This window comes from Trachinotus anak, unplaced genomic scaffold, assembly GCF_046630095.1.
Source record: "Trachinotus anak isolate AG129_WGS33_773 ecotype Australia unplaced genomic scaffold, CSIRO_AGI_Tana_v1 ptg000007l, whole genome shotgun sequence".
Taxonomy (NCBI): Eukaryota; Metazoa; Chordata; class Actinopteri; order Carangiformes; family Carangidae; genus Trachinotus; species Trachinotus anak.
Genome location: NW_027273858.1, coordinates 24,302,606 through 24,324,256, shown reverse-complemented (window position 1 = coordinate 24,324,256; position 21,651 = coordinate 24,302,606). Strand labels below are relative to the sequence as shown.

General features: G+C 40.9%; 1 protein-coding gene across 1 annotated transcript in view; it reads right to left on the bottom strand.

Annotated features, from left to right (window-relative positions):
• The window catches only part of slc18a2 (solute carrier family 18 member 2), a 41,443-nt gene that overhangs the window by 6,831 nt on the left and 12,961 nt on the right, over window positions 1–21,651 (bottom strand). Inside the window, exons 4-15 of the mRNA XM_071481567.1 lie at window positions 18,707–18,765; window positions 18,521–18,604; window positions 16,191–16,283; window positions 15,521–15,610; window positions 15,306–15,349; window positions 13,369–13,429; window positions 7,924–8,019; window positions 6,625–6,703; window positions 4,262–4,313; window positions 3,798–3,861; window positions 3,576–3,695; window positions 2,410–2,543 (exon numbers count right to left, since the gene is read on the bottom strand). Coding sequence (XP_071337668.1) covers window positions 2,410–2,543; window positions 3,576–3,695; window positions 3,798–3,861; window positions 4,262–4,313; window positions 6,625–6,703; window positions 7,924–8,019; window positions 13,369–13,429; window positions 15,306–15,349; window positions 15,521–15,610; window positions 16,191–16,283; window positions 18,521–18,604; window positions 18,707–18,765 — 976 coding nt within the window. The remainder of the gene's footprint in view (window positions 1–2,409; window positions 2,544–3,575; window positions 3,696–3,797; window positions 3,862–4,261; window positions 4,314–6,624; window positions 6,704–7,923; window positions 8,020–13,368; window positions 13,430–15,305; window positions 15,350–15,520; window positions 15,611–16,190; window positions 16,284–18,520; window positions 18,605–18,706; window positions 18,766–21,651) is intronic.

Genomic DNA, 21,651 nt, shown 5'->3' with positions numbered 1-21,651 from the left:
CTGCTATATTTTTATTGGATCACTCAGAAAACAGTCAGCCAATCAGAGGTGAGGATCTGATCCTCTCTTCTGATTGGCTGACTGAGATGTTGTTACTAGAGCTCCAGAGACAAGCCTGAGAGAGGAGATGTAAAACTACACTGAGATGGTTTTTGGTTCTTAAAACCACAAATATATCTTCTGTCGTTATTATTGATAACACCATTACCTATACAGCTGTTCCTGGTCTCTCTCTCTCTCTCTTCTCTCCTCTCTCCTCCCCCCACCCCCTCTTTTTATCTTCTCCTAAACCCAACCGGTCGAGGCAGACGGCCCCCCACCCTGAGCCCGGTTCTGTTGGAGGTTTCTTCCTGTTAAAAGGGAGTTTTTCCTCCCCCGTCGCCAAGCGCTTGCTCTTTGTGGGAACTGTTGGGTTTTTCTCTGTAACAAAGTAAGGTCTTGACCTTACCCTGTAAAGTGCCTTGAGATAATGTATATTATGATTCGGCGCTATACAAATAAAACTGAATTGAATTCTGATGGAGATCAACATTTCAGATAAAACACTTTAGAAGTTAAAATATGGACCTTTAACTTCAGTTCATGTTCTGGGTTTTGTGTTCAGTTATCAAGATAATTCTACAATCCTACTCTGACAGGGTCCGGGATAAATTAACATCAAGCTGTAATACTACTTTTAATGCCGTCATGTCTTGCCGTGTTGTTAAAGCACTGATGTGTGAGATTAGAGAACAGGCAACACTTCATGCATGTAAATGTGGGACAATGAGAATGAGTAAGCTGAAAGAAAAAAGTGCTCTGTTGTTGTGTATGCAGACAGCAGCCAGTCAGGCCTCTCCCTTAAAAGAGTGAATAAGTCTGTTTAAATGTGTTGAGACAGAATACAGATAGAAACCTCAGGAAAGCTCTTTACATTTACATTTTTCTTGCATTGCCTTTCAGATTCCTGTATCATTTACTATCCAACAGCATCAACAGCCCACATCCATGTAACACACAGAGGCTACGTCCACACTAATATGTTCTCACTTCTAAACAGGATTTTAAAACTGAAAAGATCTCCGTCCAGACGTGCATTTTAGCTCCGTATCAGAAACGATCTCCATCCATACTAAGAACGAATATTACATGACCATTCATGAACACTGGGATGACCAGTGTAAACAGGAAGCAGACCTACTCTGCAGGTGGTTAGTTACAGTAAATATGAGGAACAGCAAAGACAGTTGTAGAGTTCAAATACAGAACTGAACTGAACACCAGCTGCTGCAAAGACAACAAGGTCAGTAACACTTTAATTGATTACCCATGTTGTTTCACCACTGGTAGCCCAGGCTGATAAGAGCCAATCAGGAGCCACCGTGGGCGTCTACATCATTGTTTCCAAAGGTCTCTGTTTGTGTCCGTCCAGACTACAACACAACCCTGGAGTCTTAGCCTAAAACGGGTCCAGCAGTGTTTCTGAAAGTCTTTGTTTTAGGGGCTGAAGACTCTGGAGTTACTTGGACACCAGACATAAACATAGCAAAACCAAAACTTAGTAGTGTGGACGGAGCCTAAAGGTGTGACCAAGACTCACATAACTTCTAATATTTAGCTTATATCTCTCTCTCCTTAGCAACTGTCTCCTGATTGTGTCTAATTGAAGTTAAGAAATAAATGAAATAAATTTTTCTCATGTCTCACTAATTTATGTCTTTTTCTTAAAAAAGACATGACATAAATTAGGTAAGCACAATGACTAGTCTTGAAATCAGTGACCAAACAGTGGTTATAGTTATTTGTCACATTGTCTGACTAAATACAGGTACAGTTGTGTAATGGTGGTTTAGCTGCACCCCTAAAACCAGACCCACCACTAACTAAACCACTAAAAGCCTAATGTGTGGTCAGAGGTAGCTGGAAGCTGAAATGTGCATTACACAACATAATATGGAATTCTTGGCTGAAGCAAACAATATGCGCAGATATGATAGAAAGAACTTATTTCTTTTCATTTCTCTTAAAAGACTTTTCCCTGTGTCTTACAATTGTCTGTGTCTGTTTATTTGTAATATGAAAGCATGACAATACACATATGAGTAATATATAGAAGTTGTAGAAGTAGAGACCACAGTCGGTCAGTTTTCAGACACTGTTAATAAAAGACATTGTGTCAGTGACATGATGTCTTGTTTTGATGGTTTTATTTTGGGCTAACATGTTGGTATTTTTGTGCAGTATAGAGGTGTTTACTGTTTCAGGCTTCTGGAACCACATGTCAGACTTAAAGGCAATACAAGAAAAAACAGGGCTGGGTGATGCACATCATCTTTTTCAAGCTATGCTTGTTGGCCTTCCATGGCTTCCACAATTCTGTGCTTATGCAGGATTTGGTTTAAATATGTTTAAGTGTGTTTTGAATCTTACAATTTTCTCTTCTTGTCCTGGTGGATTCCTGAGAAAGAGGCAAAGGGGAGCAAACAAAATGTCCACTATTCCAATGATGGTCATCAGCCAGGGGAAACCGATACTCTCAGCTATGGATCCTCCAATGGACGGACCTACACCATCAGAGGACACATCACACACTGGGTTAGTGTGGTTCGTCTGGCTGAGGGCAGCTCTTTGTGCTGCATCTTAACAATAACAAGATGATGTTTTGGTAACAACAGAGGCAGTAACCTGGTATACTGGTCATATATTAATGATATGGTAACTAGGATAATAACATTCAGATTTGATGGGTCGGTGATGTAATCTCAGTAATAGCATGGCAATGATGTGGTAACAACAGGCTAACTTACTAAGAATAATAAGATTATATTAGGGTAAATAAGAATGGCCTAATGTCATTAGATTGTAGTATTTGTGGTAACATTTGGTTAAAAATGAATGAAGTCATTTACTAAAAGGAAATCACTGTTATCATTTCCCTCATCATTCCACATATTCTGAATCAATCATCTATTTCAAACTGTTATTTCCTACAGTGAAACACATCAAACAGACCCAAAACCACCTGTTTGTAGTTAATGATGCATACGCTCTTTCAACCTGCTTTAACCTAGACACCAAGTACCAGAGTGTTGAGCTGGAAACACAATCCATAATAACCAGGAATCAAGGCTGTAAAAAACATGTCATACTAAATGTCAAATGATATTTTAGACCATATTTCAAACATAAATAAAACAGAGCTGGAAAATGCATGACCATGAATTGGGACTGGAAATTGCAAAACCCATTGTTACATAATTGTCTTGTTATGTTAAGTGAAAGTGAACATCGAAGGCAAAGGACAACATCTTGAAACAGAGATGATGGTTAAATGAATGAATCTGAGCTGGTAAATTATTTTCCTCTTCTTTTAACTGAACCCTGGAGGCCAGAGGAAACACACTGTACACTTTCTGTGTGTAACCATGAATTATGGCCCCACAATGACAACACAAGTTCATTTGGACAAACAAGCTGAGCCAAAGATTTCCAGAGATCAAATTCTGTCACTGATCAGATTCACTTTAGAGGCATCATAACCTGTAGTCTAATGGTCTGCAGTATTGTTAAGGCTTGTGTTTGTGGTCCCTGCTTACCTAAAGCAAATCCCATGCAGAACGCCACGTCAGCGATGGCATACACACTTCCATACACAGACACATGCCGCAGGTCTACCAGGTAACCCATTATGGGCATCATGGAAGAATCCACCATGCCTGTAACACATCACAGACACAGGACTTACATCCTCAGTGGAAAACATACTGTACCACAGGTGGTGTTTGTTAAACTGAGTGTTCAGTGTGTTGCAGACATACCGATGGCAAAGCCAACACCAAAGTTTGGAAGAATCAGACCATAGATGTCTCCAGCAAAAGGAACCTGGAACACACAGAAACATCCAGCTGCATGTGAGGGAGTGTAAGCATCAAACACTGAGGGCAGAGGAGCTGCTGCTTTCTGAAGTTAGAGTCATTGTGAAGTCAGAATGAGATTTGGTGAGTAATGAGCTACACAGCAGACTTCCTGCTCTGCAAGCCCAGAGGGAAAATCTGATGATCTGCACATTCTGGATGTATTTTACCCTATTTTTACCCTTTACAACACCACTGACTCCAACCCTCTCAGTGCTTTGTTTGTACATAAAAATCCACATCCAGTGGATCTACTCTTGTATTTGTACTGACTGAGGCATGTGATTTTTTTTACACTGATGAAACTTGAAAGGTTTAAGTCTTCAGTGACCCACCAATGCTAATCAAATATTCTCCATCATACTTACACATATGACACTGATTCCAACCACCACCATTCCAATGAGAGCACAGAGCCATCTGTAAGAGAGAGATCAGTGTCATCTCATGAAGAGTATTTAACTCTGGTCAGCCACAGTGATCTCTGCATGAAGCTGAAGGAGGATGTGAGTTTGTTTGACATGACATAAAACATAGTAGAACAATGAACACTGAAACCTCTCATTTATTAAAGTCCTCAGACCATTGATTCAGGACTCTGTAGGACCCCCTTGAGCAGCAGTTACAGTTTCAGTCTTTTGAGTCTCTACAGCTGTGAACCTGGATCTGGATCAGTTTGTCTCAGTCTTCTCAGACTCCATCAGACTCGATGTGAAGTGTCTGTGCAGTCTGGACTTTGGCTGGACCTCTTAAGGACGTCAGAGACTGGTCCTGAAGACTCTCCAGTGTTGTCTTGTCTGTTTGCTTCAGGTCACTGTGGAGCTGAAAGCTGAGCCTTTGCTCCAGTCTCAGGTCTGTGGACTCTGGATCAGGCTTTCTTCAGGACCACTCTGTATTTGGCTTCATTCATCCGTCATCAGTTCTTACCAAATGTTCTCCTGGTAACACTCAGACCTTTTAGTGCCGATCTGTGTCTCACAACAGTTTGATCTCAGAGGTCTACAGAGAGTCCACTGGACTTCATGGTCTCTGTCCTGACCTGCAGGTTAACTGTGGGACCTTATAAACACAGGTGAGGCTCTCTGAACACCATCCTATCTCAAGGATAATTAAAGCAAATGACGCGCCTGACCACAGCCTGGAGCCACAACACAGGCTCTAAATAAGAGATTTCAGTTTTTGATTTTTAATACATTCATAATCATTATGGGCTGCTGAGTTTAGACTGATGAGTCATTGCCTCCATTTAAAATAAAATCTATACTTGGCTCATATTTCACTGAAAATGGAGAACTGCATTAAAACTTTTCACACATCCTCTCATCCCTTTGACCACATACGTCAATATAAGAATGACGTTTTTTTTGAACACCTTCGTTGTGATCTCTGAAATGCTTGTGTTTGACATCTGCTCTGTTAAGATGCTAGTGTCACTGTCATTATCGGAGGGAAATAACATCAGTTCAGGCAGAAGACGTTAGAGTTGTTCAGATTCTGATACTAGATCCTGCCTCAAATACTGGGTCGGGACTCAGCAAGTACGCGAGTCTCTACGCTGATCTGATACCACGTCATGTACTGATAAACTTTATACTTTCACACTCAGATAAAACTGGAGTTTTCCTAGAAATCAGTTCTTCTTCACTGTTCTAAAAAAAAGTAGCCTTCACAGGAAGTTGTGCCGTGTAGCCACCAGAGGCGCAGCTTGTGAACAAACAAGGCAGGCAATTGCTTGGGGCCCCAGGCTATTAGGGGCCCCCTAAGGGCTGACAAACTTTGCTCCACAGCAATGTCTCAACACGCAGCTCCCTCCCCCTAAAACAACCAATGGACGATTTGCAATGACAAATCTCCCTAAAGGGGCCCATTAGAATAAAAACAATAGGGATCAGTGACCGGTCAATAGGTAGGCCGATTCACAGCCCATTCGCGTCTTTGTTCTGGCTGCTGATTGGTTGAGGAGATGAGATCTATCCAGAAAGTCTACAGAAGTGTCTCTGTTACAGCCCTTGTGCCTTAATGTTCTTCTCTCTTCTGCTCCAGGTGTCACCTCCCCTTTTTTTTAAAACTAAAATTCCTTGTTTTTCTTTACACATTGTTCTGCCCTCTAATCTTTCTTTCTTTCCCTAGAACCTTTGTATTTTTTGTTACTTCTCCTCATCCCCTGGTTCCTCATTGGTAACAGTCTCTACCAGCTTCATAAAGAGAAGTATCTAAATGGTTTGAACAGTCACCAGGTCTAGAGAGAAAATCCCTGAGTTACCAACACAGCTCTGTCAGGAGCCTCCTTAAAGGGCATCATGTGTTGATGAGCACTAATTATACACCAATGACAGCAATCATATCACATCCATACAGGGTCAGTAGTAAATAGCTGTTAAAATCTTCCTCGACACATTGGTATCAGGTCAGTATCAGGAAGGAAAAACTGGTGTGGGAACATCTCCAGTGGGAGTAAGACTGTAACAGTCTGTTTTAACAGGAGAGAGGTTTATGATGGTGTTGTTCATGGCAACACTCAACAACAAGAGAACAAAGAACAAAAATGAGCTTTCTAAGAGAAAACACACAGAAATTATAAATGCTCTGTATTGTCAAGGTTTCAATAAAGGCAGCCTCACAAACATGGAAAACTCATTTAGAGGAACGGAAAGAGATGCCACATCCACAGAGGGAGAGAGAGAGAAAGAGAGAGAGAGAGAAGGTAGATAAGGATAATTTCCCTCCCTACCTCCCCATCTTGTGTGCCAATGTGCCGAAGATGTTGGTTCCAATAAGATAGGAGATGGACGCTGGTAAGAAAGCGACGCCTGGGCCATACACAGACACACAAAGAGAGATGAGAGAAAGAAGGTGTGGGCAAGAAAAGCAGATCTCTATCACAGCCTCATTACTGAGCTGCTGTACATCTTCCATTGTCTGTGATGAAGACTTATGCTTTGCACCTGCCAGTATATGACATCCTAATATCCTGTTCCCCCTCATCCTTTTTTATCTGACCTAGACTTCATACACAGCATCCTGGAGGAGCAAACTAATAACAGCAGAGACCTGAGGAAGCATGTGTTAGAAAATATCTGGCAGGATGGAGGAGTGACGCTCCAGCACAGAGTCAAGTCACTGAGTAAGAAATGGATGTATATATAAAGACTAATGATATGTGTAAATGAGATGAATGAGTGACCAGAGAAAACTCTCTGACTCTCAGTGACAATGTGTTTTTAACATCGAGGGTTTTCAAATCCATTTTCTCTGAAAAGTGAAAGAAACTTTTCTGTCTGTATTTTAAGGTCAATGTGTGTGTACGTTTATAACAACAACTACACTGAGAATCTTTTATGTATATGTACGACAATAATTTTGTTAGGGTCTGTTGACCTCAGTGACCTGGCAGAGGAACAGTCTGAGGACCTGACTGTAAATCCTGTAAACAACGGACTGTTACATGGTCGGGAGGGGGTGGAGGGTCCTAAAAAGGAGCCTCTGGCCAGCGGTTGAGCCTTCCTCTTTCACAGCACTGTGTTTTTCTACAAGGATAACTGAGCTTGTTTGATTTGATTGTTCATGATTTGTCACTTCTTCAAAAGTGGCTTAAAATGTATCAAGACCTGTTGTAACAGCAACAAGGATTTATGCAGAGTGCCTCTTATAACCGCCTCTGTACCTTTTCTACAACATGCGAGGCGGAATAACCGTGCAACCTTCCTGTCCCGTGTAAAAGGGGCAGCTGTTGTTAAACAGTTAGATATTCAGAACAACAAGGTTTAATTTGAGAGTGAAATCTAGGTTGATGTTGTTAAAAATATTAAATGTTAATCTGGGTTATCTGGGTTCCTAATATTATTAAAGTATCAGCAAAATTAGTAGTTCTGAGTTTCTGGGACTGTGTGTGTGTGTGTGTGTGTGTGTGCAATTTTTAAGGACTGAAGGTATTGTGAACATCTCAGCTCTGTAACAACATTCTGACTGCATGTTGTGTATTTCTGTGTTAGTACATGTTCTACTGAACTGAACAGAGCTTTGTAAATACCTAGCTGCCATTTCCTGGCACACATGGTCTCCATCATCCAGATGGGCAGCGTTGGCTCCATCATGGCTATGGCCATGTTTCCAAAACAAATGGCACCTGTGAAGGAAGATTGATGATTAGTTGACGCAGTGTCAATTGTTGTCTGTTTTGGTTCTTTGGTCCTTATTAGCTTCTCTTCCAACTCCCACCCACCTACAAATAGACAAACATTCAAATGAATCCTGCCCTTTCTGACAACTTTGAAATACTGGGATTGTGTCCTACAGGCGATCTAAGACTTCAACACAACATTTTTTGCACGTCACAGCTTCTGCAGAGAGAGTTGAAAGTTGGTAATTTTGTTCACCAAACAACCAAACAATAGGCTTGTTGTGGGTTGGATTTTATGTGCTGGCACACAAGTGGCATGGCAAAGGTCTTGGAGATCAGAACAATATGTGCTTTTTATAAGAGGAAAGTAACCTTTCTGGTAGGGAAGGAAACAGTTGGGCTCACATTAATGCACAATGTTAGATCTGGAACCAAATGTCCTGACAGGGGCAGACGCTTTCCTTTTCCAGAATAACAGAGTAAGAGGCTTAGAACAGATGTTAGGATGCTGATAAGCCTCCAGCTCAGAGGAAATGTGCCACAGACATTCTTTGAGTTTCTGGGTGGGGTCCAGAGAAAGGCACAACTTCGGAAATCCATAATTTTACCAAGGGACTCACTCACATGTGGGCAATAATAATAACTTGGAGTTGTGTGAATGGAGGGTTGAGCTGGACTTTGTTGTAATGGACTGTCTTTGACAAGCACCGTGTCTGAGCAAAACTTAGCTCACAAGCAAACTTGTTACCAGTGTGCTTCTGAAAACACAATCATCAGATCTGCTTCTATACACAGAATTTTACATAAAACTAAACAGACGTCAATGAGCTTCATTCATTATGATCATTATAAGTTTTACTGTTTACAGCAGAAAAAACAATTTGACAGTTGATAAACAGAAATAATTGTGTTTGTGAGCTCAGTGTTTAATATTATAATAATATTATTATTTGGTCATTGTGTGAACTGTTTCCAGACTATTTGAATATTTACTGATCACAGTCTGAGCCTGTCTGGAGTCTGATGAAGACTCTGGTCCTGACAGATGAAGGTCAGAGTCAAACAGGACTTAACAGTTGGAGTTATTGAACTAAAGTTCACTGATCAGCTCCTGTTTTTGATCCCCCCCCATCAATCAGTCCAGTTGTGTTTCTTTGTTGTCGTTCTCTTCTGTGTCTGGTAACTTGTGGCTCAGACAGTGTTTCTGTCTTCAGACTGATGGATTAAGGGAGAGTCTTCATCCATTTATGGTTAATTATGTGAGGCTCATGCATGTGCACCCAATTTCTAAATGAGTGACATTTATAAAACAGAGTCATGTGTAAAAGAAAAATATGTGGATGCATATTTCTGGTTTCATGTCTTGAGATAGTTTCAGTCATGAATCTACACAGGGTTTTATGCCTCTGGTCCCTTGACAGATGCCAAACCAAAACATGTAGTGTAGGTGAACTGGGAAAACCCAGAGCCAAGTGGGATCAGGGAAGGCCGGGAACATGGAATCTGATTGGACTATGTTCTCCTTCTGCCCACAGAAAGACATCGCCGTCTGTAGCTGCAGTAACCTGTGAACCTGTTGGACATTGGTGGTAAAGGAAGCCATCTAGATGAAAAAGGCAGCCTTTTGGCGCCACAGCTGACCTTGGCAACACCTGAATCAGTAAACAGGTATCAGGAGGCTTCAGCAGGGAGTACTGCTAACTCAACTGGAGCAGCTGAGGACCAGAAAGCATCCAGAGTGGTGACCTCAGGATTCCATCTCTGCTTTAACTGGTGATGTAGCTCCAACCACATAATCAACCTGCAAACTCCAGTGCAAACTGGGTAGTTAGCAACTGTGTGTAAAATATCTGTACTACGAGCTCCTCCAAGTCAGGCCAGGGTACTCTGCTAGAAAACAGTGGAATGCCCCCTTTAGTTTGCAAACAAATTGCTGCCCCAAAGAAAGGAGTTAATTTATCTTGGGCTCTTGTTCACTGAGCCTAAGGTTGGTGAACTGGTTGGGAGTAATGCGCTGTCATGGTGAAGAGACGGATAAGCATGAGGGCAAAGCTCTCAATTTAACAGTTCATATTCCAAGTGTTCTTCTGTGGTCTGGAGCTTTGGGTGATGACTGAAAGGACAGAGGCCGCACCCTCACCCCACCTGTTTGGGCATCTGATAATGTCACCTTACTGTGGAAGTATTCTTGGCATGTCCAGCTGGGTTCAGACCCCATGGTCATCACACAACATGATGGAGGGATTATACTGTATATCCGACTAGGTATCTGACTAGGGAACCACCTGGGGAGCCTGGTACCCCTGCAACCCTCACCCCAGACAAAATGGATGGATGCCACCGCAGTGACTGATGTGTGTGACAAATAACGTTAACATGAAACTGAGCTTAATCAAACAGGTTGATGATCTTGTTGACAGTACTGTAGCCTCACTGCGTGCAACTCTAGACACTGTGGCCCCTCTGAGGAAGAAGGTAGTGAGTCAGAGAAGGCTAGCTCCATGGTACAACTCAGAAACACGAGCTTTAAAGCAAAATTCAAGGAAACTAGAAAGAAGGTGGCGTTCTACTAACCTGGATGAATCTCTAAAGGCTTGGAAAGACAGCCTATTGGCATATAAAAAAAGTCTCCATAAAGCCAGAACATCCTATTATTCATCATTGATAGAAGAAAACAAGAACAATCCCAGGTTTCTGTTCAGCACTGTAGCCAGGCTGACAGACAGCCACAGCTCTGTTGATCCATCTATACCTTTAGCCCTCAGCTGTAATGACTTTATGAGCTTCTTTACAAATAAAATTGTCTCTGTTAGAGAAAAAATTCACCATCTCCTCCCCACAGCAGGCTCAGATGTACTGTCCAGTTCAGCAGCCTCAGAGTCGACTGTAACTGGCTTATATTTTGACTGTTTCTCTCCTGTACATCTCTCTGAGCTCACTTCAACAGTTTCATCATCTAAACCATCGACTTGTCTTCTTGACCCCGTTCCAACAAGGTTGTTCAAAGAAGTTTTTCCTTTAATTGACACCTCTATATCAAGTCTGATTAACTTATCTTTATCAACTGGTTATGTACCACAGGCTTTTAAAGTTGCAGTAATTAAACCTCTACTTAAAAAGCCTACTCTTGATCCTGATGTTTTAGCCAATTATAGACCTATATCCAACCTCCCCTTTATTTCCAAAATCCTTGAGAAGGTTGTTGCAAACCAGTTATGTGATTATTTGCACAGGAATGGTTTGTTTGAAGATTTTCAGTCAGGTTTTAGAGTCCATCATAGCACAGAAACAGCTCTGGTTAAGGTTACCAATGATCTCCTCATAGCCTCAGACAATGGACTTGTCTCTGTACTTGTCCTGCTAGATCTTAGTGCTGCATTTGACACCATCGATCATAAGATTCTATTACAGAGACTAGAACATATGGTCGGCATCAAAGGAACCACACTAAGCTGGTTTAAGTCATATCTGTCAGATAGACTCCAGTTTGTTCATGTTAATAATGACTCCTCTATCATCACAGAAGTTAGTCATGGAGTTCCACAAGGTTCTGTGCTAGGACCAATGCTCTTCAGTCTATATATGCTCCCTCTGGGAAACATTATTAGGAGGCGCCAGATGAATTTCCATTGTTACGCAGATGACACCCAGCTGTACTTATCCATGAAGCCAGGTGAGACTAACCAGGTAGCCAAGCTTCAGGTGTGTCTTAAGGACATAAAAACCTGGATGACCAGTAACTTCTTACTCTTAAATTCAGACAAAACTGAAGTTATTGTAATTGGCCCAAAACACCTCAGAGATACACTATGCGATAATATACTGAGTCTGGATGACATCACCTTGGCCTCCAGTGCTACAGTCAGAAACCTTGGTGTCATTTTTGACCAGGACTTGTCCTTTACTTCACATATAAAGCAAGTCTCTAGGACAGCCTTCTTCCACCTGCGCAATATTGCAAAAATCAGACCCATTCTGTGTCTAAAGGAAGCTGAAAAACTAGTTCATGCATTTGTTACCTCAAGACTGGACTACTGTAACTCTTTATTGTCAGGATGTCCCAAAAATTCAGTAAAAAGCCTCCAACTGATCCAGAATGCGGCAGCACGAGTACTGACAAGAACTAGGAAACGAGATCACATCTCTCCTGTGTTAGCCTCTCTGCATTGGCTCCCTGTAAACTCTAGAATCGAATTTAAAATCCTCCTCCTCACCTACAAAGCCATTAATGGTCAGGCACCATCGTACCTTAAAGAGCTTATAGTTCCCTATTTTCCCAATAGGACACTTCGCTCTCTAAATGCAGGTCTACTTGTGGTTCCCAGAGTTTGTAAGAGTAGAATGGGGGGCAGAGCCTTCAGCTATCAGGCTCCTCTCCTGTGGAACCAGCTCCCAGTGTGGGTTCGGGAGGCAGACCCCCTCTCTACCTTTAAGATCAGGCTTAAAACTGTCCTGTTTAGTAAAGCTTATAGTTAGGGCTGGCTCGGGTATGTCCTGACCCATCCCTTAGTTATGCTGCTATAGAGCTAGACTGCTGGGGGATTCCCATGATTCACTGGGCGCTCTCTCTCTATTTCTGTCTCTCTCTCTCTCTCTCTCTCGATAACTTCATGCCATTAACTTTGTATTTTTTCTCTCCCGTAGTTTGTGCTTCTCCTCTCTCTCCCTCTCTCTGTCCTCATTCTGCAGGTATCTCTGCCCCGGGAGCAGCAGGATCCAGATCCACCACTACTCATCTTTACTATTAACCACTGTTACCTGTCATTATTATTGATAACACCATTACCGACACAGCTGTTCCTGGTCTCTCTCTCTCTCTCTCTTCTCTCCCCTCTCCTCCCCCTCCCCCTCTTTCTATCTTCTCCTAAACCCAACCGGTCGAGGCAGACGGCCGCCCACCCCGAGCCCGGTTCTGTTGGAGGTTTCTTCCTGTTAAAAGGGAGTTTTTCCTCCCCCCTGTCGCCAAGCGCTTGCTCTTTGTGGGAACTGTTGGGTTTATTCTGTAACAAAGTAAGGTCTTGACCTTACCCTGTAAAGTGCCTTGAGATAATGTATATTATGATTTGGTGCTATACAAATAAAATTGAATTGAATTGAATTGAATATACAAGTTGCCCATGATAGCTGTTTAACTCTTAAGCCAGTACTACAAGTTGATTTACACAAATAAAACACAACGTTGTTCACAGTGTTTCTTCTGTTGGGTGGACGATCCTCATTCAGTTTGCAACAACATTTCAAGCCATAGTTCCGTTGTGTAGCCAGAGAATCAGTAGCGGACACAAACAAGATCTGAGTCAGTTTCTGAGTCAGAAGTGACGTTCCCTCACATCTACTGGGCTGCTGTTGTCTTACCAGCAGCGATCAGAATGTATGGGTCCTTCATCAGCGTCAGCAGAGGCGTCCCCTTCTGACTCTGTGAGGGAGAAAGTAACAGTTTATAGAGAAGCTCTACACCAAAACCACAGCTGATAAAAGACACATCCCAGAGGAACCTTTGCTGTGCATGTTTACACACACTCCCAACACTATCATACAGATAACCACCTCCTCCCACTGACATATAACCTTTATGAGCTAATCTAAAGTTTGGGTGACAGAGCACTGCCTTAATACTCAGGTTAAAATTCATCAACAGGTAAAATTCGTAACCATATTTAACATAAAAATTCATAACAAAACAACTCTCTAATGCCCATATTATTCCCTGGGGCTAGTTATCACCAACCACACCTGTTAAACTGGCTTTTGTACTGACATGCAGAGACTATGCTCAAGGCTGGCACATTAAGTAAATAAAAACTGACAATGAGAATTCCTGCTTAATACATTCAGAATAACACTGTGAACCTAACACTCCCCGTTCATTAATTAAGCATGCCACTGGACATGCCTGAGATGAAGGATGGTGACAAGGTGAAAGAATCTGCTAATGACCAGGAACAGATTCTCCCGCTGGCTTTGCTTCCATTAGCTGTTGTGTTTGGTTGTTATCTCCGCTAATATATTAGATCATGTGTCAACAGTCTTTCTCCCTCCTCTGAAGGAGTTATGTCTAATGAGTTCACCAAAGCATTTGTGAGGTGCTACTCATTCTCTCTCAGCCTAACACAACCCACACATTTGCAACAGAGTTAACTGGATTATCTCACCTAAAAATCACCTCAAGTAAAATGTGCAACAGAGGAAATGTACTGTACAGGGATAAGGAAATACTAGGTCTCTGTCAAACCAGTAAATATGTCAACATTGGACATGTTTAACCAACCACATTAGACACAGATGGTATGAGTTGAAACCCGTTTGTTGCGACTACAATGTTCCTAATAAAAATTGAGAGATATTTGCTCATACATTTGGTCTGTTGAATGTCAGTCTATTTATTTAAGGCACAAGTGACTTCAGTTTCCCCCAGAAGTAAATCAGAGTAATTTTATTTTCAGTTTTACTGCATTATTCTCTTGATATGTAAAGTTTATAACATATGATTTACCCATAGTAAATCATAGTTGTTGTGCATATATTAAAAATATCTATACCATGTTGCGAGCATATTTTAACAATGTATATTTAATTTTTAAGTTTATATTCGTATAAATGACCCCTCTACATAACGTCAACATATACTGACAGGCTTTGGGATGGATATACACTGTATATATATATATTTATGTAACATATGTCTACAATATAAGCATACACACATAAACTAGATGTGTTTGAAAAATATATGAAATTGCTCCAATTTCTAATAGGTTTCATACATAGTTTTTACATATGTTCTTTGTTTTATGTCAATATTTTTCATATAGGGAAACTGACTATATGTACATATGTTAAATTTGTGTATGGGTAGACTTATTTATTGGCTGTTGCCTGATGCCTCATGGTAGCCACAGGTAATGATGCCCATCAACTGCACCAGTTAAAGAAAAGAGCCAATCACTGGTCTGACAAAGGATTATGTTAATAACTTACAGTTTCTTCTGTTGCTGTTCCTCTGGTTTTGAGCTTGCACAGTGTCAGGTCAGTAATTTTAACTTTTGTTTAAAATGAATTGCAGGTTGGATCCTGAATGTTAAATTGTCTCAGAGTATAATGTTTGCCTGGGTGAGTTCTGTCCATTTACCATAAGGCATAGATGTTTTGTTGTGTGCCATCCTTCCTGTATTTACTATCTAATTAAGAAAAAAGGCTGGTAAATCATCTTTAAAATGCTCTGCAGCTGTAAAGGTCATCTTAATGAAGCGAGAAACCTTTAGGAAATGAGCCATCGTGGGAAACAAACTCACCTCTGGTTCGACCTTAGTGGGCTGAAGGACAAAGAGCTGCAGGGCTGAGAAGACACACAGAGAATCAGCTCAGTCTAATTCGTTGATTGACATGAACAGATATTATTAGTTCATGATGAAATCATGCTGAACAACATTAAGCTCACACCTAATTCTTACCATTCAGTCAACAACAAGTACTCTTGGTTTGGGTGTAAGAAACATTGTAACTGTACCTCCATCAAACACAGCCAGGAATGCTAGAATCAGGAAAGGAGCAGTCTTCCCAACAAACTCATACATCACGCTCCCAAATGGGGGTCCGACTGTGGAAGGCAAACTGGATGGTCAGTGGTGAAGAGACTTCATGGTCACTGCAGGTATCACACCTGTTCCCCTACCAGACAGCTCAGGGTACAACAGGTCTGTCAGCTTAGTTTTGAAAAGAAAATCTGTTGCAAAATTTTTGCATGGAATATACTGTACTGCACTAAAATGTGGGGTTAATAATCCTCTAAATTTTAAGTCCAAATCATTTTCATTAGCTTACATCTACTGTTTGTAGAATGGTGAGTTTGCAGCTTCATGGTCAATTAAAGTTTTGATTAGGTATTTATGCCAATAGGTAGAAATTACAGCATTTAATTCACACAGGACAGTTCTTCTGCTGTGAACACATGAATGTGTTATGACATTTTCTGTGAGAAGCTTTAGACAATATTTTATGGCACATTTAACATTTATCTGTGACTGTGGTATACTTGAACACAGAAATATAACTGTTACTGACAAATGTTCATAAATATGTAGCAGCTTGACAAGGGCAACTGTTGTTTCATCATTATACTTCAGATCTGATGTCACCTGGTGAAGAATCTCATGGTTGGATCATGTATGTTTACATACCCAGCACTCCCAGTGCCAGACCTCCCAAGGCGATCCCGATGGCATGACCTCTCTCCTCGTCATTTGTGTATACACTAGCGAGCATTCCCATCCCTGAAAACACACAGATGTGCAGATTATGGAAATACAAACACCACAACAGTTTCAGGGCAGCAATCCTAAAAGAGCTACACAATAAATCTTATTTGGCATTGAAACAGCTACATTAACACTCTGCTGAGGTAGCTCGCCTCACGATAACAATGACTTCCATATTGAAAATGTGACTGAGGACATTCACCCTTAATAAAACAGCATCAGGATTTGTTGTAAGTGGTGGATTGTAAACTATGCTTGAAATTACTACTGAACTAAGCAGAATCAGTTTTACAGCAAACAACCCATATACAAGCGTGAGTGTGCCCAAAACTGTCAGAGTATCTTTGTCACTTAAACTTTGTTATGGTGGAATAAAGCAGCCAGATGTAGTATTTACCATAAAGCTCCCATCAGCTAATAAGAAATAAACAGCCTCATTGTGTGGGATGAACCCAAACTTACACCCCATTTACAACTGACATTATAATGTGTTTCAGGTGATTGAACTGTAGTCAGATAGAGCTTGACCACGTGACAGTACAGGTGTAAATGCAACAGGACACACTGAGGACACATTGTGACCACACTGAACACAACTGTAAATCCAACTGCTTGTCAATCCACATACAATTACAGGGGTGGAAATGTTTAGGTGCCTGTGAGCGCAGTGCAGCTTGGCAGCTGGTAAACAGCCAGTAAACAGATGAAGCAGTCTTCCTCCCGTGCTTCAAAAAGCAAGCGAACATAATAACACAGCTTCACGCATGACTGCCATCTTCTTCTATTCTTCTTCTATAATTTTTCTGTCGTTTTTTTGGACCCGCAGAAACAAGAGGAGGATGTGATGTGAGCTGGACAGAGCGAAAAAAAGGTCTCAGTGGGTTCTCAGTGTGGACACTGGACACACGTATATGCCAGGTGTAAATGTAATCAGGTTAAAATCATATCTGGATACGAGACAGGTCTGAAGTCCAGGTGTAAATGGAGTCTCATATTAACAGGTCCATAGAGATCCAGTCAGTCCAGTTTTGTTGTACTATTTGTTGGAACCAAGGTGAAACTGTCACATACATGTAATTTCCTTATCTTATCATCATACCTCTCACTCTAGGGTGAGACAAACAGTCTGTGGATACTCAGAGTTTCATTCAAAATACAGGGGAAACCGTTCATAGTGATGTAAAACAGATCACTACAAACAGATGATTATTTCTCATGCAGATTCACTATTTACTGATTGCTGTTAGGGAGACTGGGGCGGCATACTGCATATTCTCAGTTATAGACCCTCCCCCCACCAGGAAGACAGAAGACACATTCAACAACGACTGCTGCAGTTGCTGCATTTATTGAAAAAAACTTGTTTTGGAGGAATAAAAGTTTTTTTTTTCATGAGCTGTATTTTTGTCAAACTGTCCTGAGCTTTTCTTTGAATTAATCAAAACTTCCTTAGTTTGAATCATAGTTTTGTTGACTTCTAAGTGACATAGTTAGCATGAGTTCAGGTCAGTGTGTCTGGCTGGAACATGATGTTCTGTCATTGCTGACAGGATGGGGACGGCTGCAATAAGATATTGTAACTGTCTTCAAGCTAAGCAGCCAAATCACAGCAGACCAAACAACAGTGTGTTTCAACATTTTTGTTGAAAATAGGCAAAATATGCAGCTAATTTTGTTCCATAACTCAACAGATACAACAATAATAACTCATTTAATGCATAAAAGAAGGCAAACAGGTTATTTTGCGAATTACTTTATTAGCCTCTCATGGTCTTATTATATATTTGCCTGTTCTGTATGATCAATAAAATAGATACATGTTTGGTTCTATGTTCTAGACAAAACAAAACTCAAACTTTTCTATGATAAATACAATTACATAAATAAACAATACTGTTTTCTGGATACCATGCTTATTGAGACAAAAATCTAAAGTAAATTAGTGAAATTTAATGTATTTTAATATGTTGCAACCATTCCTGATCTGTGTTGCAACTGTCCCCAGGGTTTGGGTTAGTTGCAACATCTGAATTCCTACATTCAAACAAATATTGTGAATGATATGTAATTTGTAATCATCTTCAAATGGTATGGGTAATTAGCAGACAGATGTAAGTTTATTATATATAAAAGTTTGGTTGGCCTGGTTCAAAGAGTCTTTGAGTAACAGAGAGAAATGCAAAAAGTGTCCCCAGTCTTGCCTACTGATTACTGAATATGAGCATCAGATGGAAATAGACAGGAGGTCTTACCAGCCACAGAGGAGCAGGAGGAGCCCACACCTTGAAGCGATCTGGCCAGAAACAGCAGAGCGTAGCTTGATGAAAAGGCGAACACTTCACAAAATTGAGAACAACAAAGAATAAAGACAAAGAAACAAGCTGAAAGATGCAAGTTTTTGATTTTCTGATAATGAAGACATGTTGGCTGGAACTTACTGATAGTAGAGAGGAACATTATACAGAAGCCGGCAAATATGGGAAGCTGGTAACCAATTCTAAAGAGCAAAAGAGAAAAAAAAGCTGAGCATATCATTGGTTTGAGATGTCGGCACAAATACACATGAAATAAATTACATTACTTTAAAGCTTAGATTCATGATTTTCAGTGTATTGTCTCTCTGTAAAACAGTGAGATGTAAAACAATCAGTCAGACGTTGTGAGGGACGCTGATAAATGGAGAATGCTTCACCCAGTGAGGGGTGATGTTGCTGTGAATATGTATCAGAATAACATGAGAGAAATCCATATTCAGTTTGATGACAGTGTTTCTATGGTCACCCAGGATGGAGGATGTCCACTGTCTCCAGCTGTGTCTTGTAACACCATGAACACAAAGTAATTTTAGAAAGTCTGCGTCTGTCTGACATTCTTGCCAGTTACAATTGTTCAGCCCGACACTGAACCAAACACTGGAGGAGGATGACAACATCTGAAGACAAGGCTAATAGCTGCCAGGCACATCAGAGCTGCTGTAATCCTCCGTAGATACCTGACATGCTTGACTTGCCTTGTATCGTCCTCTGTCAGGAGGGAAGGTGACTAAGAACCAGTAATGGGACTCAATTACAGCACATCTGAGTGGCCGTCTGAGACACGAAATGCTGGCTTAGAGGTGAATGCCAGTAATGTTGGAGCATTCATACTTCTCCTTGAACATGTATCTCACATTCTGTTAGGAAAATATTTAGACTGGTTCTGTTCTGGTAGCTTTTAGTCTTTAGTTTAATTCAGTTGTGTGTTGTGTTGTTTTGGCTTGTCATCACAGTGCTCCCCCAAAATCTTAGGTGCCACTCGAAATTAAAAAATAAGATAAAATAAAATAAAGGAGGGCACAGAGTGTACATCTCTGCCAAGACCACAGTCATACATAAACCAGAATTCAGAGAAATTCAAATTCACAGTAAAAGGTCAGTAAATTATTAAATGGGTCCTTCCCTGCCTCATGGGCCACCAAGTTTGGTGCAAATTGGTTCAGTACTTTTTGTGTAATCTTCCTGACATAGTCACAGCTCTGGGAGGTAATTATGAGAGAAAGTGATCCAGAGAGGTGACAAATTAAAAGACCCCTCTAATAAAAATCAAGTGTTAAACCTTGTTAACATATGATGTTTTGTTTTTCATGTAATATAAGACATATGATGAGTTAAATAATAGCAGTAGTATTTCCACCTTGAACTGCTGTGATCCAATGACAGTCTCATAAAAACAGATGAACTGTCAGTCTGGTCTCAATAGACTCCTCATCTGAGTCTGGGTCTGACTGAGGCTCAAACATTTGAGTCTCTCTGATGTTTCCTCCTCTAACCATTTTGATCCTCTCTGCTCTTTCACCTGGACACCTGGAGCCAGCAGGTGGTGGGCGGGGCCAAGGCCTGATCCAGGTTTCTCGATCAGGAAATCAGAGTAGATGAGCTTCAGTCAATCATAGCAGAGGATTTCTACATAGTTAAAACGTGTCTGGAGGAACTTTAAAGGACAAACCAACATAAAATGTCTCAGTCAGTTGTTGTTCGACCAGGTTCCTCCAGAACAGCTTCACTGCTCCAAGTCTCTGAACTCTACTGGACGATGAACACCACTCTTCCTGTGGTGTTTTGATGATGGTGGTGGAGAGCGCTGTCTAACATGTGACTCCTGAGTCTCCCATTGGTGTTCAACTGGACTGAGATCAGGCGACTGTGAAGGTCACAGCATATGATTCACGTTATTTTCATCCTCAGAACATCAATGACCCCTCCTGTGCTGTGCATGGAGACACTCTCATCCTGTGTCTCCACTCGTTATTCAGGTTCTTCCTTTCATTTATCATGTATATCTAAAATTTATCGGTCAACCAGTGCCCTCCATTCAACATACATAATAAAGGTTCCTCCTTGGCCTGAAGTAGTTACTGTGTCTTTATTATTGTAATTTCTATAACTAAACGAATCATTACAGTGCAACCCTACATTAATCTGCCTGGTGCTGCTGAGCCAATCCAGCATGTTAAGAATTCTTCAAGTTAGACATTGTTTGGCATTCATGCTTTTATTTTGAAGTGAGCGGGTTTATTTTGAAGACAGTTTATGCAGTTCCACTTCCTGCTTCACGATCTCTTTTTTGGCCTGTTGTTTACAGTGGGACGGCAGTCACTGACGATGTAAGCTGTTCATAGTGATGTGAAATGAATGTGTACATGTGACTTACCTGTTCTGAGAGTTGTGTGTAGCTCCTGGTGAATACTTGCAACGGTTAAAATGTCCGTTTTCACCCGTTAGCATAATCGCGAATTAGCATCTCTAAGCTAACTGAGTTTGAATGAGTCTGTATGGCTTTTAGCCTTCATATTTACTTTCGGTTTATATGTGTGTGCTGCATAATTGCAAGTTAAAGCTACATTCATTAATATTGAGTGATTACACGGAGATAAATGTATTTATTTGCTGTGAAGTTAGATGTTTAGCCGACTGCATTTAATTGCATATTTAAAGCAGTACAGTGAGTGCACAGTGATAATTCAGTCCTTTATTTCCTGTGGTATAATTCTAGAAACTGCATTGTACCAGAACGCATTGCTGCACAGTCCTTCAGTAAACATCATAAACTCCACCGATGTCTCATGTGCTTTCTGACCGAAGCCCTGCAGTGGTCAGTTAGGCTAACCAATCAGCATCAGAGGTCACAATCCTCAACACAGCAGAATTTTTAATCATTTCCTCAGATAGCATAATTATTTTTTGTGATTGAAAGTGACAGCCTGAGTCATGCATTTAATTCATTATTAGACTCAACTGGCTTCTCTCAGCATATTAATGAACCCACTCACTTTTTAACCAGACCCTTGATCTGGTTCTGACTTATGGGATTGACATTGAATATCTAACAGTATTTCCCAGAAACC